Here is a 14,981-nt window from a genome sequence, read left to right on the forward strand (position 1 = left end):
TCTGAGAACAGAATAATTTTGAAGCCGTCCTGATCTCATTATCTGAGCCAGCATAATGTTTTAAATATACGTTTCATAAGCATTGCACTTAACCAGCATTCGCATTCCCCAGCAACCCATTGAGTGGATGTTCTATTCCTGTTGCACAGACAGAAACTCAGTCTGTGACCTTTACAATCAAATTCCTAGTCCACCAAGTTTGACACAACTTTCCAGTACCCTAGTATGATCAGGATCTTCTTCGTGGTCCCTGTGCAGTCCCACACTGTGAAAAAGGAGGAATAATATCTTGCAGGATTTCCTCTCCTGCTGCTCCTATTTTTGTTTTGTTTAGAGATAATTCCAGTGCCGTTACTTCATTCTGCCTCATCAGTTTTCCCTTCTGTGGGTTAATTGCTAATGCATAGCCTGAGAGCACCAGCCAGCTGGAGTGCAGTGGTTTTCAGAAGCAGGAGCAGCCTCAGTCCCTTGGGGTCCAGACGGACAGTTGTCAGTTGTTTGCTCCTACAGAAACATCCAAGTGTACATTTCCAACATGCAGGACAATTTACCAGCAAGCCCACAATTTATGGGAAGCCAGAAAGCACATCAGGGCAACACGCTGCTTGCTCACCTTTAGTGAGAAGGCTTCATTTGAATGTGGCTATTCTGGGTGATTCAGTATTTGGAATGATCTTTGGCACTGCCTTGGTCTGTGTCAGGCTGTTCTCTCATCTTGGCAGTAAGCTAGAAAGTTGTGCTTTTTCAGGGTGGACCTCTTAAGCAATTGTTTCCATACGCTGAATGTTCTGGTAACATGACTTGCATAAAAATATTTGCTAGTGCATGATCACAAAAATCCCAAAACAAAACCCAGACAAAAAAACAACAACCTCAAACTCCAAGATGGCAGAATATTTAGCAGGCATGAGGATATGTTGAGACTTGAGGTCTGTCTTCCCTTAGCCATACATCTTCAAAAGATGCCTATTTCTAGATTGCATCTCTGGAGCAGGAATTCCAGAAATCTTACATTCACAGGGAGGAATCTCGTCCTTGATAAAAAGGCCCTGTCAATTTCACATAAGCCTGTGGGATTAAAAAAAGGGGGAAGGGTGTTAAAAAAACAACAACACAATTCTTCCCCAATCATGCAAAATCCTACCCCTCCATTTTGTGCAGCTTGGCACACAATGATGGACAGCAAGGTCGTGGCTGGTGGCAGTGATGAGAAACTGAAAAGATTTCACTGGAATGGCGACTGGATCTTTGTAAATCTTTTTCTTTTTAAAAGCAGCCACTGGGGTGGGGATTTGGATGGTGCACAGGGTAGAATCACTTCCCCCCCCCCACACACACACATCATTTCCCCAAGAGAAATCCTCCGCCCAGTTGCTTTCCATCTTGCCTATCCAAATACCCCATCCCCATGGTTGCATTTAATGTCTAAGTTCCAGTTTTCAGTGTCTCATCTAGTCGTACTTAGGGTCACTGATCTTTTGTCATGACAGGACCAGTTCACATGATGCAAACACCTACTGGACTTTGTTATGCATGTATGATTCGAGGTTTTTTTGCCTCTCTGGTGTGCTTGGGGTTGAGTGGGGAGAGTGTATTTTGATTGTGACCAAAGGCTTCCACCTCTCATTTGGGGCATTGTTTTCACAAACAGAAATAGCACTGGGCAGCTACCGTTTGCTCCATTTGGTAATTTACTAGTCACTAATGCTGGGGACTGCAAAGGCTTCATAACGTGTAGACTCTAACACCCCCACCCCCTGGTCTGAATAGGTGTAGATAAGGGCTTTGCAAGCTGCAAATATTTTTGGTGTTTTGAATGCAGGTAGGTGAGAGAGAGAAAAAAACTGTCAGGAGCTTGCTGGAGGTGTTTGACGGGCAGCTTCTGGCTTGCAGAAACAGCTGATTGGCCTTTGGTTTTTGAAATGCTACACCTTTGTCTCCATATTTGCTTCCTACTTGCTCCATGTATACATTCTGTAAATCACTCAGTCTTTTCAAAAAGGCACCACAAGTCTCCTTCACACCCCATCTTTCCATGCCAAGAAACCGACTCTGTAAAAGGCTGCTTTGGGAACTTGCTCCCACTGTGGCAAGCTGGGAGCACAAAAGAATATTGTCAGGTTGTTAAAGGAGAAAAGCTATATGAACAACTGCTGCTGCTTTGCCCTCAGGTGATGAAAGCTGGCTTTCGGAGCACAGCAGTGCATTAGCCTTGTGGAGCAGCAGGAGATGCATATGGCAATTTGTAGCTCTTGTTGAGGGTAAAGCAGTCTTAGTATGGGGTATTTCCAGAGCACACCATTCATTTTTGGTAAGGAACAAGGCCTATTCTGCTCAAGCTGCCAAGATTACAAGTACTCCCATGAGGATGGGGCACTGGCTCCATGGTAGAGCATCTGCTTGGCATGCAGAAAGTCTCATATTCAGTCCCCAGCACTTCCAGTTAAAAAGATCAGGTGGTAGGCAGTGTTCCCTCTAAGCTGGGTTACTGTGAGCTAGCTCCCAGTTTTTTAGCCTCCAGCTCAAACATTTTTTGTCTTAGCTGAGGAAGGATGGCCCAAGAGCAAACTAATTTATGTAGTAGCCAAATTGCTCGCTCACAACTTTAATGCAAGTAGCTTACCAAGTAGAATTTTTGCACACAAAAATCCATAGCTTAGAGGGAACATTGGTGGGAGGTGAGACCCTGCAGGGCCGCTGCCAGTCTGAGTAGACAGTACTAACTCCGATGGACTAATTGTCAGACTCAGTATAAGGCTGCTTCATGTGACCTATTAAGTGTTGGCTGCTAGTAAAATCAGGGCAATGGCAGTATCCAGTAGACAATAAAATGATGCTGTTAACTGGACTATTAGAGTCTGATTATGGAATCATGGGGTTGCTGTATGTAACTAAGATTTTGAATAATCTAATATACTAATCTTAGAGTCCTTGACTGCTTTTAACTTGTAAGTTGCTGTAATTGCAATGGTTTTACACAATAAATTTTTACTGTACTGTACTGTATTAAGTGTTCAATTCTAAGAGAAGCATTGTAGTGGGAGTATAGCTCAAATGTAGCCAGATTATTGATCAGCCAAGTTCCTCTTTAAAAACCCCCCAAAGTATTTCATCTTCTTTGTTGCTCATCCAAAATAAGAGTTGTAAGAATAGGGGAGGGGAGGTTATGTGAGAGTGAGAGATGATTTTGTCTCCAGTGCCCTTCAAACTGATCTGCAGATTGGGTACCTCAAATTCTGGAGGTTTGTGACTCATGGAAATGAATTGGGTCTGAAGGTTCTGGAAGGCATTTTAATAAGCTGAAAGTTGTTTTTGTTCTAGGGTTACTACAAAAGAACACCAGATTACGTCCTGATCAGGGAATGGAAGAGGGTCGGTTGCTTTGCTGTTCCGATGGTCCACTCCACGTTTCTGATCGATCTGAGAAAAGAGGCCTCAGATCAGCTGATGTTTTATCCCCCACATCAGGACTATACCTGGACCTTTGATGACATCATTGTCTTTGCCTTCTCCAGTCGCCAAGCAGGTAGGCTTTGAGAAAACATTACTGTGGACAAACGTGGTAGATTTCTTGCAGTATGCAGTGTTGTGGAACCAAGTGCTTGTTGTTCTTGGAACTTTTTAATAACTGTAATAAGACTGATCTCGGGGTAGCCCTGGTGATGGATGCATATTGCTTCTAATTCATGTGCACGTAAATGTGTACCCATGAATACTAAGTTGATATACCCCGTCCTTTCCTGTGCAAAAACTAGTCAGGATCTTTTTTTGAAATGCTACAACAATTACCTTTTTGTCTGCTTCATGTTTAAATCCGCACAGGGCACTCTACTACAGAATAGAAGACATTCTACCTGCAAGGTGGCTGGAAGGGGTGATAGAATTGTGGTCTCTACCACATTAGACTCCCGGTGGAAGGCTGATCTTTTTAGAATGCTCTCTGAAGTGTTTGGTTTGTTTTGAAAAAGTATATAAGTGAACTAGGTAGTGTGTTCATGGAGAGGGTTATGCTAACCTTTTATCTCTAGAGATGGTTTTTCTCCACAGGAGCTTTCACAAATATCTTGTCTTTACCTGCAGTCCTAAGAACAGTTACCTCAGTCTATCACCTCATTTTATGTAACATATAAAAAACTCTTAAGTGAGTTCAAGATGTTGTGTCTGAGTCCTATTCCTAACATAGTTACATCATGCACCACCAACTGGGGACCACCCTAATTCACCATATTGTGCTGCTTTTGAAAGGGTGGGCCTCACCCTGCATGCAGAAAGAATGAATTTCCTAAGCCACAACAGGAAACCAAAAAGTGCATGTAACTCTAGTTCTACCTCTATGGTAACTCCTACACCCTACATCTAAACCCTGGCCTAAGCACCAAAGCCCTCTCTCATTAATGGTAGTTGAGTCAATAGTAGGCATCAATACTTGTACCTCCCCCTGAGAAACTACATGTCCCCATGGCTGGTTGGTTTTGAGCCACAAAATGCAGCAGAAAGATTTCTATTGCACTACCAACCTAAGCAGTCACCCTGCATCCATGAGCAGAAAAGAACTTTCTTCAATATATAAAGGGTGCAAGTAGCGATACTTGATATTCATTAGTACACAATCATGTCCCTCTGTGAAATGTTGGAAGTCATGTTGTTTATGTAAAACGGCATTGGGTAATGTCCTGGACACAGTTTTAAATCAAGGGTTCAAGGCACCTCTGAGTAAAGGAAATTATGATGGAAATAGTGAGGGTAAAAAACATTACCCAATGCTGTTGGAGCAACTGCTTTGTAATGGCCCTGAAAATGTTTTTTTTACAAGGCAAAGCAGGTCAAAGTCTGGGGAATGAGGGAGGCGGATGTACGAGTTGATTAAATCATTGCCAAATCCATTAATGTCAGGATATCTTTTCATCCATTTCCCATAATGACACCTGACAGTTGAACTGTGGTTTGGCAAAGGATTATAGTCAGCTGGTTTGCCTGCGGAGAGAAATTCATAATGGAGCAGACGCACAACAGCCCTTTCCGTAGTCAACTAAAAATACCAAGAAGGGTCTGCTATTAATAATCTGGGGCCTCTGGCTCAGCTGGTCATGTCTGAGTGGAGCTTAATTGTGAACTCCTAAGCTTAGATCTCTCTCTTTTTAAATTAAATTGTGCTTCATATTGGATGACAGCTTTGGTGTGTCCTGAGTTTCTGCAACTTTTTAGGGCTGCTGTTGATTTAACTGAATCCGATTTATGGCCCATTGCCATTACTCAGGGGTTTTTTTCCCATTGGCTTTGGAAGCCTATGACTCAATGGCCAAGGCCTAGAACCAGAGAAGGGACCTGCATCTGCAGAAGATAATCACATTTGCAGCCAGAGCTTTGGTTAATGTGTTCACAGAGGCAAGCCAAGCTCCAGCTGTCTTTTCCCCCTTCCTGAATGGTAGCCCAGGTACCTAAATCAAGAAGCATGGGTTGGGATGCATTGAGATGTAGTCAGAGTTTATTGCAGAATGAGCTGCTCATCAAACTGCCGTAAGTCCTGTACCCAGTGACATTTTCCAATGACATACCTGGTGTTGTTAGATCCAGGTGGGCAGCCGTGTTGGCCTGTAACAGTAGAACAAAGGTAGAGTCCAGTGGCACCTTTAAGACCCACAAAGTTGTATTCGGGTTATGAGCTTTCATGTGCACACGCACTTTCTCAGATACATAGAGATGGAAAGCAACAGTTCAAGTTTATCTAGAATCATAGAGTTGGAAGGTACCTCCAGGGTCATCTAGTCCACCATCCTCTGTATGAAAGTCCTTCAGGTACTTGAAGATGGTGATCATGTCACCTCTAGGCCGCCTCCTCTCCAGGCTAAACATACCCATCTCCTTCAACCTTTCTTCATAGGACTTGGTCTTATAGACAGAGGCTGAACAGCAAATTAGCATGTAACATGATGAAGAGGTTTTAAGCTATGCAGAGACAAATCAGGAAGACCAAATCAAATGTATACGGTCTGTGGGGACCTTTTTCCCCACTGTCTCTGCCTAAAGAAGCACTTCCAATTTATGCAAGAACAGAACAAGAAAGAACAGGCAGCATCTTCATAACAGACCATCACACAAGCTCCTGGAGAGCAATGACCATCTCTCCAACCCACTAACAAACAGAATACTTACCACCACCACATTCCATCAAAACAATACTCCAAGGAAAAAGGCTCCACATGGACTCCTCCTGAGGGGGTTGCAATGCCACACTGGACCGCTAAATAGAATGCTTTCACCATAGAGTCCAAACCAATGTGCATCAAAGAGCACGTATAGCAGAATCTCAACCTTGCTGAGAGGAAGGCCATAAACAATCACAGGAACATTCCGGATATTGTAATTAAAGAGGCAGACAAAGGTGGAACTGTTGTCATCATGAATAGATCAGACTACATCCAGGAGGCTCAAAGACAACTCTCAAATACTTCTTTTTACAAACAACTGGACTCAGACCCCACACAGGAATACAAAAAAGAACTAAACAGACTTATATCCCGGCCTCCCCTGACAGGCTCAGGGCGGCTAACAACAGTTTAAAAACATTAGCAATTTACAAACATATTAAAATTAAATATATAAAAACATTTCCATACATATTAAAATCCAAGATGGCAAGCTTCTGATTTCCATTATATTAGTTCCGTGAGACTGTCGGTGAACATAAGAACATAAGAGAAGCCATGTTAGATCAGGCCAATGGCCCATCCAGTCCAACATTCTGTGTCACACAGAGGCCAAATATATATATATATATACACACACACACACACACACTGTGGCTAATAGCCACTGATGGACCTCTGCTCCATATTTTTATCTAACCCCTTCTTGAAGGTGGCTATACTTGTGGACGCCACCACCTCCTGTGGCAGTGAATTCCACATGTTAATCACCCTTTGGGTGAAGAAGTACTTCCTTTTATCCGTTTTAACCTGTCTGCTCAGCAATTTCATCGAATGCCCACGAGTTCTTGTATTGTGAGAAAGGGAGAAAAGTACTTCTTTCTCTACTTTCTCCATCCCATGCATTATCTTGTAAACTTCTATCATTATCTTGTAAACGGTGCTGAAGGTAATAGCCACCTCCCCCTAACCATTAAAGGTGAGCTTGAATAGTACGGTCTTACAGGCCCTGCGGAACTGTGGCAGGTCTCGCAGGGCCCTGATGTTTTCGGGGAGGGCATTCCACAAAGTGGGTGCTATTAACACTCCTGCTCTAGTGCTGGTCAATTGAGCTTCGTTTGGTGCAGGGATCTTAAGGAGATTTTGAGACCCTGAACGTAGTGCTCTCTGGGGTATGTATGGGGAAAGGTGGTCCCGAAGGTAGACAGGTCCCAGGCCATATAGGGCTTTAAAGGTTATCATCAGCACCTTGAAGTGAATCCGGAACGCCACAGGCAACCAGCGTAACGCTTTCAGCACAGGTTGAATGTGCTTCCGTACAGATAGCTCCATTAACAACCTGGCTGCTGCGTTTTGCACCAGTTGCAGCCTCCGAAGTTGAGTCAAGGGCAGTCCCATGTAGAGGGTGTTTACAGTATTCTATTCTCGAGGTGACAGTTGCATGGATCACTGTTCCCAAGTCGTCGCACTCCAGGTGTGGAACCAACTGCCTTATCCGCCTAAGATGGTAATGGCTGCTACCTGGGCCTACATTGTCAGCGAAGGCTCCAGGAGCACCCCAAGCTCTTGACCATCGACACTGGCGCTAATAGCATCCCATCAAAGGCCAGCAAGGGGATTTCCCTACTCCGACCGCTGCAACTCAGGCACAGGATCTCTGTCTTTGCTGGATTCAATTTCAATCGGCTCTGCCTGAGCCATTTCACTATGGCTTGCAATGCCAGGTTCAGGAACAAACCCTTTCAGACACACCACAGGAACTTTGACTAGATACCTTTTATCTTCTACCCAAAATACCAAACCCAGCAACCCAGGATGCCTCATTGTCTCAGGCATAGGCACTATCACTGTGGGGGTATCTGGATATATGGATTCTATTCTAAGGCCGTATTCCATCAGTACTCTCAGTTATGTTTGCAACACCCCAGACTTTCTGAGGAAATTACAGTATTTGAACAGCCTTCCAGAGAATACTATTTTAGCCATCGTGGATGTGGAATCTCTGTGTACCAACATCATACACGAAGATGGATTACAAGCCATAAGGAATATGATTTCTGATAAAAGCACAGCTGACTGTCACCAAACTATGCCCTTTTGTGCCATAGGCACTTGCATGGCCCCACAATATGCTAACATCTTTATGGCTGACTTGGAGCAATGCTTCATACCTCTTATGAGAGAGAGCCAGTTTGGTGTAGTGGTTAAGTGTGCGGACTCTTATCTGGGAGAACCAAGTTTGATTCCCCATTCCTCCACTTGCACCTGCTGGAATGACCTTGGAGCAGCCATACCTCTGGCAGAAGTTGTCCTTGAAAGGGCAGCAGCTGTGAGAGCCCTCTCAGCCCCACCCACCTCACAAGGTGTCTGTTGTTGGGGGAGGGAATAAAGGAGATTGTGAGCTGCTCTGAGATTCTGAGTGGAGGGCGGGATATAAATCCAATATCTTCAACTTCTTCTTACACCTGCATTACATTGATGACATTTTTATTGTCTGGACACATGGTAAAGAAGCCCAGGACTTATTCCACCAGACCTTCAATGACTTTTACCTCACCATCAACCTGACAATGAATTTTCTGGACACTACTTTAAGAGCCCCATGGCGCAGAGTGGTAAAGCTGCAGTACTGCTGTCTGAGCTCTCTGCTCACAACCTGAGTTTGATCCCGGTAGAAGCTGGGTTCAGGTAGCCAGCTGAAGGTTGACTCAGCCTTCCATCCTTACAAGGTCAGTAAAATGAGTACCCAGCTTGCTGGGGGGAAAGTGTAGATGACTGGGGAAGGCAATGGCAAACTACCCCGTAAAAAGTCTGCCGTGAAAATGTTGTGATGCGACATCACCCCGAGTTGGAAACGACTGGTGCTTGCTTTACTGTAAGAATACACAATGGATGCATAGACACAACCTTATACCAGAAATATACTGACCGGCAAAGATACCTATATGCCTCCAGCTACCATCTTAAACATACCAAATGATCCATTGTATATAGCCAGACTCTACACTACAGCCATATCTGCTCCAATCCTACAGACAGAGATTCTCACCTGAGAATCTACAGCAAACCTTTTTGGAACTGATGTATCCACTTGATGAAGTCAGGAAACAGATTAACAAAGCCAAAATGGTACCCAGAGAAAACCTGTTACAAGACAGGCCCAAAAAAGACAATAATAGAACACCATGGTCACATACAACTCTCAACTCAAAACAAGTTAAATGCATAAGCAACTTACAACCTCTACTGGACAATGACAGCTCTCTTTCACAAGTACTGGGGGAACAACTCCTCATCCACAATAATACAATATCTAATTCGAACATGAACCCTGGTACTAGAGCTTACAATAAACCCAAATGCCATCTTTGCTGCCACATACACCCAGACAATACAATTACTGGACCTAAGAACATCAACTACACCATCTCAGGCTCATTCGCTTGAAACACTGTAAAGACACAAATCTGACATCAGGAATCCCAAGACTGAGAAACCTGTAGAACACTTTAACTTCCCAGAACATTTAATGGGTGACCTCAAAGTAGTAGTTTTATGCAAAGGAACTTAAGGAACAGAATGGAAAGGGCAATTGCTGAATTACAAGTTATTACAACACTCAGAACAAACACCACCGGCATGGACTTAACAGGGATATTGGCTTCTTATCTCATTATAGATGCTAAACTCATCCTCACAAAGAAGAGCTATACATCCTCTGTATGTTAATGAATTTCTTTTTTGGAATATTGTGATAGTGATTGTAATACAATACAATATGTTGTAATAGATTTCTCTAACATAACATCCGTAAAGAACAATATATTGGTATATTATTTAGAAAAATACATTGGTATAGTGGTTGTAATGTAGTGTTACGAAAACTGAAATGTATCTCTCTGAATAGAAGAGAAAAGAAGAAAAATGCTGTTTCTTACCTCCATGCTTAAGAGACGATGAATGGAGAGTAGCAAGGAGTCTCCGTTAACTACCCACAATTAGAAGGGATACTTTTACACATTTTTCTCCTATTTCGACATATTTATTGCTTCACTGTTGTTCCCCCTTAATTAATTAAATCCAAAGAACTGTTGACTTATATAAACTTAACTTGATATTCCTGTTTTGTCTCTGCATATCTTAAAACATCTTCATCAGTTAGGAAGGGGTTAGGAAGGAATTGGGGCAGTAGAGTCAGGAAGTTGATCAGCTAGTCCCTTCCTAACTGAATTCATTCTCATTTGCTCTGGTCTCATTCATCACTTTTTCTCCCTGGGTCAAAGTCAAAGATCTAAACCTGGTACTGAATTAATTGAGCAAGGTTTATTGGCAGTTGTGATGGACTGTCAAGGGTTAATGCTTAACAGAGTCTGAGAATCTTTGAGTGAATTGGTTAAGGAATTACAGTTGGTAACTGACAGACACTGGCGCTTAAACCAGCCTGAGGAAGGGCATTTCCAGTTAGGATAAAATCTCGTCGCTCCGCCAGGACCTTCCCGCCACATTGGATGCAGTACAAGAACCCGAGGCTCCGTGCATGTCCCCTGATCTTATCTTGGACCACTTCGACGCACTCAGCCTAGGGGAAGTTGACGGAATTCTCTCTACTGTGTGCCCTACAACTTGCGATCTGGACCCATGCCCCTCCTGGCTAATTAAATCTTGCCAGAGGGAGCTTAGATATCCTATATGGGATATCATAAATAAGTCCCTCTTGGAAGGGCAATTTCCAACATCCTTGAAAGAGGCTATGGTCCGCCCCCTCTTGAAAAAAAGTACAGAAGACCCGGCCGAATTGGCAAATTACCGACCGGTCTTGAACTTATCGTTTTTAGGTAAAGTTATTGAGAGGGCAGTGGCGCTGCAGCTACAGAGTTTTTTGGATGACGCTTCCACCTTAGACTCCCACCAGTCCGGCTTCCGTCTGGGCCATGGGACGGAGACAGTGTTGGTCGCCTTGGTGGATGACCTCCAGCGGAATCTGGATCGAGGCGACGTGGCGGTGCTGATGTTGTTAGACCTGTTGGCGGCGTCCAACATGGTCGACCATCGGCTACTGGCACGCCGGCTCACCGATGCAGGGATTAGGGGGTTGGCCTTACAGTGGCTCTCCTCCTTCCTTGATGGACGGGGACAAAGGGTGGCAATTGGGGGAGAGCTGTCCCGGAGGCACCCACTAACCTGTGGGGTGCCACAAGGGGCAGTTCTCTCTCCGATGTTGTTTAACATCTACATGCGCCCCCTTGCCCAGATTGCTCGGAGGTTTGGGCTTGGGTGTCACCAATATGCAGATTACACCCAGCTCTATCTACTAATGGACGGCCAACCTGACTGCGTCCCAGAAAACCTGGACTTGGCATTGCAGGCCGTGGTTCAGACTGAGTGGGCTGAAGTTGAACCCAATGAAGACGGAGGTCCTTTGCTTGGGTCGCGGTGCTCCCGGAGGGGAAATCCCCCTGCCGGTCCTTGACGGTGTGCCGCTGAAAGCGGCACATAGGGTCAAGAGCTTGGGGTTTTTTCTGGAGCCTTCATTATCAGTGGAGGCACAGATAGCGGCCACTGCCAAGTCCGCATTTTTTCATCTTCGACGGGCGAAGCAACTGTCCCCCTTCTTGGAGCGCCGGGACCTAGCAACGGTGATCCATGCTACGGTCACCTCGAGATTGGATTACTGCAACGCCCTCTACATGGGGCTGCCCCTGTGCCGAACTCAGCGGCTAGGCTGTTATTGGGACTCCCAAGATGGGAGCATATACAGCCGGGGCTGCGCGGACTGCACTGGCTGCCAGTAGTGTTCCGAGTCCGTTACAAGGTGCTGGTCATTACCTTTAAAGCCCTATATGGCCGAGGACCTGCCTACCTGAGGGACCGTCTCTCCCCATATGAGCCCCAGAGAGCGCTGAGGTCAGCAGGGAATAACCAGCTGAATGTCCCCGGGCCAAGGGAGGCCAGATTGAAGACCACCCGGGATCGGGCCTTCTCAATTGCAGCCCCACTATTATGGAATCAACTCCCGGAGGAGGTACAGGCCCTGCGATGCTTAGATCAATTCCGCAGGGCCTGTAAGACCTACCTCTTTAAAACAGCCTTCACCTAATGCTGAACTAAGGAAATGCTGCTGGATATGTTTTTAGCCACAGAATGTATTAAACATCGAAGTTATAACACCACAATTAATTAATTTTAATATAATTTGTAAATGGTTTTACGTCAATTTTATAACTATAAATGTAAGTACTATGTATAATTTTATAATTTTATTGTACTGGATTCATATGTTGTGAGCCGCCCTGAGCCTGCTCTTGCGGAGAGGGCGGGATATAAATAAAAAGTATTATTATTATTATTATTGTTATTGTTATTATATATCAGTGAGGTCCCTGCGCTCCCCAGGTTCAACTTCCAAAATCTCCCAGGTATTTCCCAACACAAAACTGACAAGCCTAGTCACATCACATCGTTTGGTCCTCAGTTCTTTGCTATGTTGTATAAGACCTGTGGTTTGGGAGGGGGGAGGAATTTCTTAGCATCATTCTCTAGAGCTCTGCACTTTAGTTTGATGAAGTTACATGATAGTTTGGGCTTGGGGAACCATTTTTGAGCCAGTCCCATTGTCAACTCATTTTTCAATGTTTGCTCTTTAAGCTAGTGTGATGCCAACTTGGCAAGGGAACCTTAGGATGCTGAGAGAAAGAATGTCCTAACAAAGCAAGAAAAAAATCTTTGTCCTCCTCTGAGACATTGTTGAAAAAATCATGTCCCCCCTTTGCCTGTGTTGTTCCCTCTGTAGTGATCCATTTTGACTTGTTTGATTCTTTTCATACTCTTACTGTATAGGTTTTCCTGGACCTCTCTAGTTTGCTTCCTCTTAGTAACACCCAAAATTTCCCCTGTCACCTCAGAGTCCCTCTCGTTTCCTCTTGTTTGTAAAAATCTAGATTGGCAGTTTGTGGACAAGAAGAGTGCCTGGTATACTGGGAGGCCGGCTTGCCCCATGACCTTCGGCCCTGATAACAAGCTTGGTAGGAGGGAACCTGTTGCTTCTTGAGTTGTACTGATTAGGAAGGATTAGCTGGCGGTATGCTCTGCCTTCCAAGACCAGCCCAAAACACCCTCTGAAAGAGGTCACAGCCCGTCCCCATGACAACTACCCTTGCCTCATTAGGAGGGTCCACCTCACATTTCTGCCCTCCTCTCTTTTTGTCCCCAGGCATTCAGATGTACATCTGCAACAGAGAACATTACGGGTATCTCCCTGTGCCCCTGAAACCTCACCAGATGCTGGAGGAGGACACTGACAACATTGTTCATGTGCTGATTGAGGCAATGAGTAAGTAAATGTATGTGGCGTCTGTGCTTTGTAACTTTGCAAGGAAGATTCCCTTCAGATATCTGCATGATGATGTTTGGAATTATGATGCGACAGGATTCTCCCTTGCTGCCGAGCTGGTGTTCCAAACACAGGACTAGGGTTGAACTCAAAGAGATCTGCAGTAGATTGGCATTTTCCATAGGGAGACAGGCCTGTGTAGATCCCCTGTTGCTGCTGCAGCTTCCAACAATAGCACTTGCAGCAACAGGACCTCCTCCACATGCTGGTTTCCTTGCAGCCCCCATCCTCCACACAACAGCATTTATTTGTTAGTTTATTTTATTTATACTCCACTTTTCTCCCCATTGGGGGTTCCAAAGCAGTTTATATCATTCTCTGCTCCTCCATATTATCTTCACAACATAAGAGTTTTGTCCCAGTATTTTTAAAATAGGCAGCCATTGTAATGTTGTAATAATTTGTATATCAGGTGCTCTGAAAAGTCTGTATCCCCTTTCATTGCAGAGGTATGCCTTTTCCCTTATATTTCTACAATGAAAGGGACCAGAGAGTTATTTTTAAGTGAAAAGTGAGAAGCCAAAGAGCCTGATAGTGTTATAATAATAATCAATTGCAGATTTTAAAAAAAAAACCCTGAAAAAGCCCAATGCCCAATGCAGGAGCATAGAAAATGGCTGCCACGTGGATAGGATTGGGAAAATCCAAACATAGCCATCCAGGCTTTGCTTTTCCAAAACTTTGCAGCAAAACAAGTTTGACAAAGATCAGGGAAAACCCTGGAAAACTCAAGGTGGTTTACAAATGCACCACATGGCCATGGGGAAGCAGAAGTCAGGGGCAAATAACCTCTATGGAAACAGCCATTATCTGTTAATTGCACAAAATCTTGTGGGTTTGTAATTTAATAGCTGATTGATTTTTTTTTTTAGATGAAGTATGAGGTTTTCTAATCTTTGTGCACCCTTCTGAGCTTTGAAACAATGGAATACAAATCAAGAGCATTAAATAAATATTATGATCATGTAGCACCTAAACTGAGTTTTTTTCCATAGGAAGATATAGGACTGCATACAGTATTAACTGATTCATTTTAAACAGGTTTCTAATTTTGGCTTGGGGGGAAAAAATGGCCCTATTCCTCTCCTCTTTCCTCTTCCTCCATAAATTCCCCAGCACTTTCAAAGTATCCTTTAAAAATGATGCCATTTTATATTTAAGCTAGGAGCAAGATTTCTTGAACACAGTGAAACTTATTTCTTACTGAGCATACATAGGGATCAATTCACCAGCAAGTTGCCCCTTTTGTCCAAGCTGAACAGCTTTAAAGATTTATTGACAACTTAGAGCAGTGTTTGTTTTCTCTTCCAGTTGACCGTCCAGCCATTGAACCGTCTGACTACATCACAGTTCCTCCAAAGCAACCAGACAAGATGGGATTTGATGAGGTAATCAAAGGGCACCTGCCTTATGAGCCAACTTATGGAGGGGTGTTGCTTAGTAGG

The 14,981-nt window shown here is 44.1% G+C and overlaps 1 protein-coding gene across 1 annotated transcript in view; it reads left to right on the forward strand.

Annotated features, from left to right (window-relative positions):
- The window catches only part of COLGALT2 (collagen beta(1-O)galactosyltransferase 2), an 87,855-nt gene that overhangs the window by 60,993 nt on the left and 11,881 nt on the right, over positions 1-14,981 (forward strand). The window contains exons 5-7 of the mRNA XM_060232406.1: positions 3,322-3,526; positions 13,357-13,476; positions 14,848-14,924. Of these exons, the coding sequence (XP_060088389.1) occupies positions 3,322-3,526; positions 13,357-13,476; positions 14,848-14,924 (402 nt within the window). The remainder of the gene's footprint in view (positions 1-3,321; positions 3,527-13,356; positions 13,477-14,847; positions 14,925-14,981) is intronic.

This window comes from Heteronotia binoei, chromosome 2 (genome assembly GCF_032191835.1).
Source record: "Heteronotia binoei isolate CCM8104 ecotype False Entrance Well chromosome 2, APGP_CSIRO_Hbin_v1, whole genome shotgun sequence".
Classification (NCBI taxonomy): domain Eukaryota; kingdom Metazoa; phylum Chordata; class Lepidosauria; order Squamata; family Gekkonidae; genus Heteronotia; species Heteronotia binoei.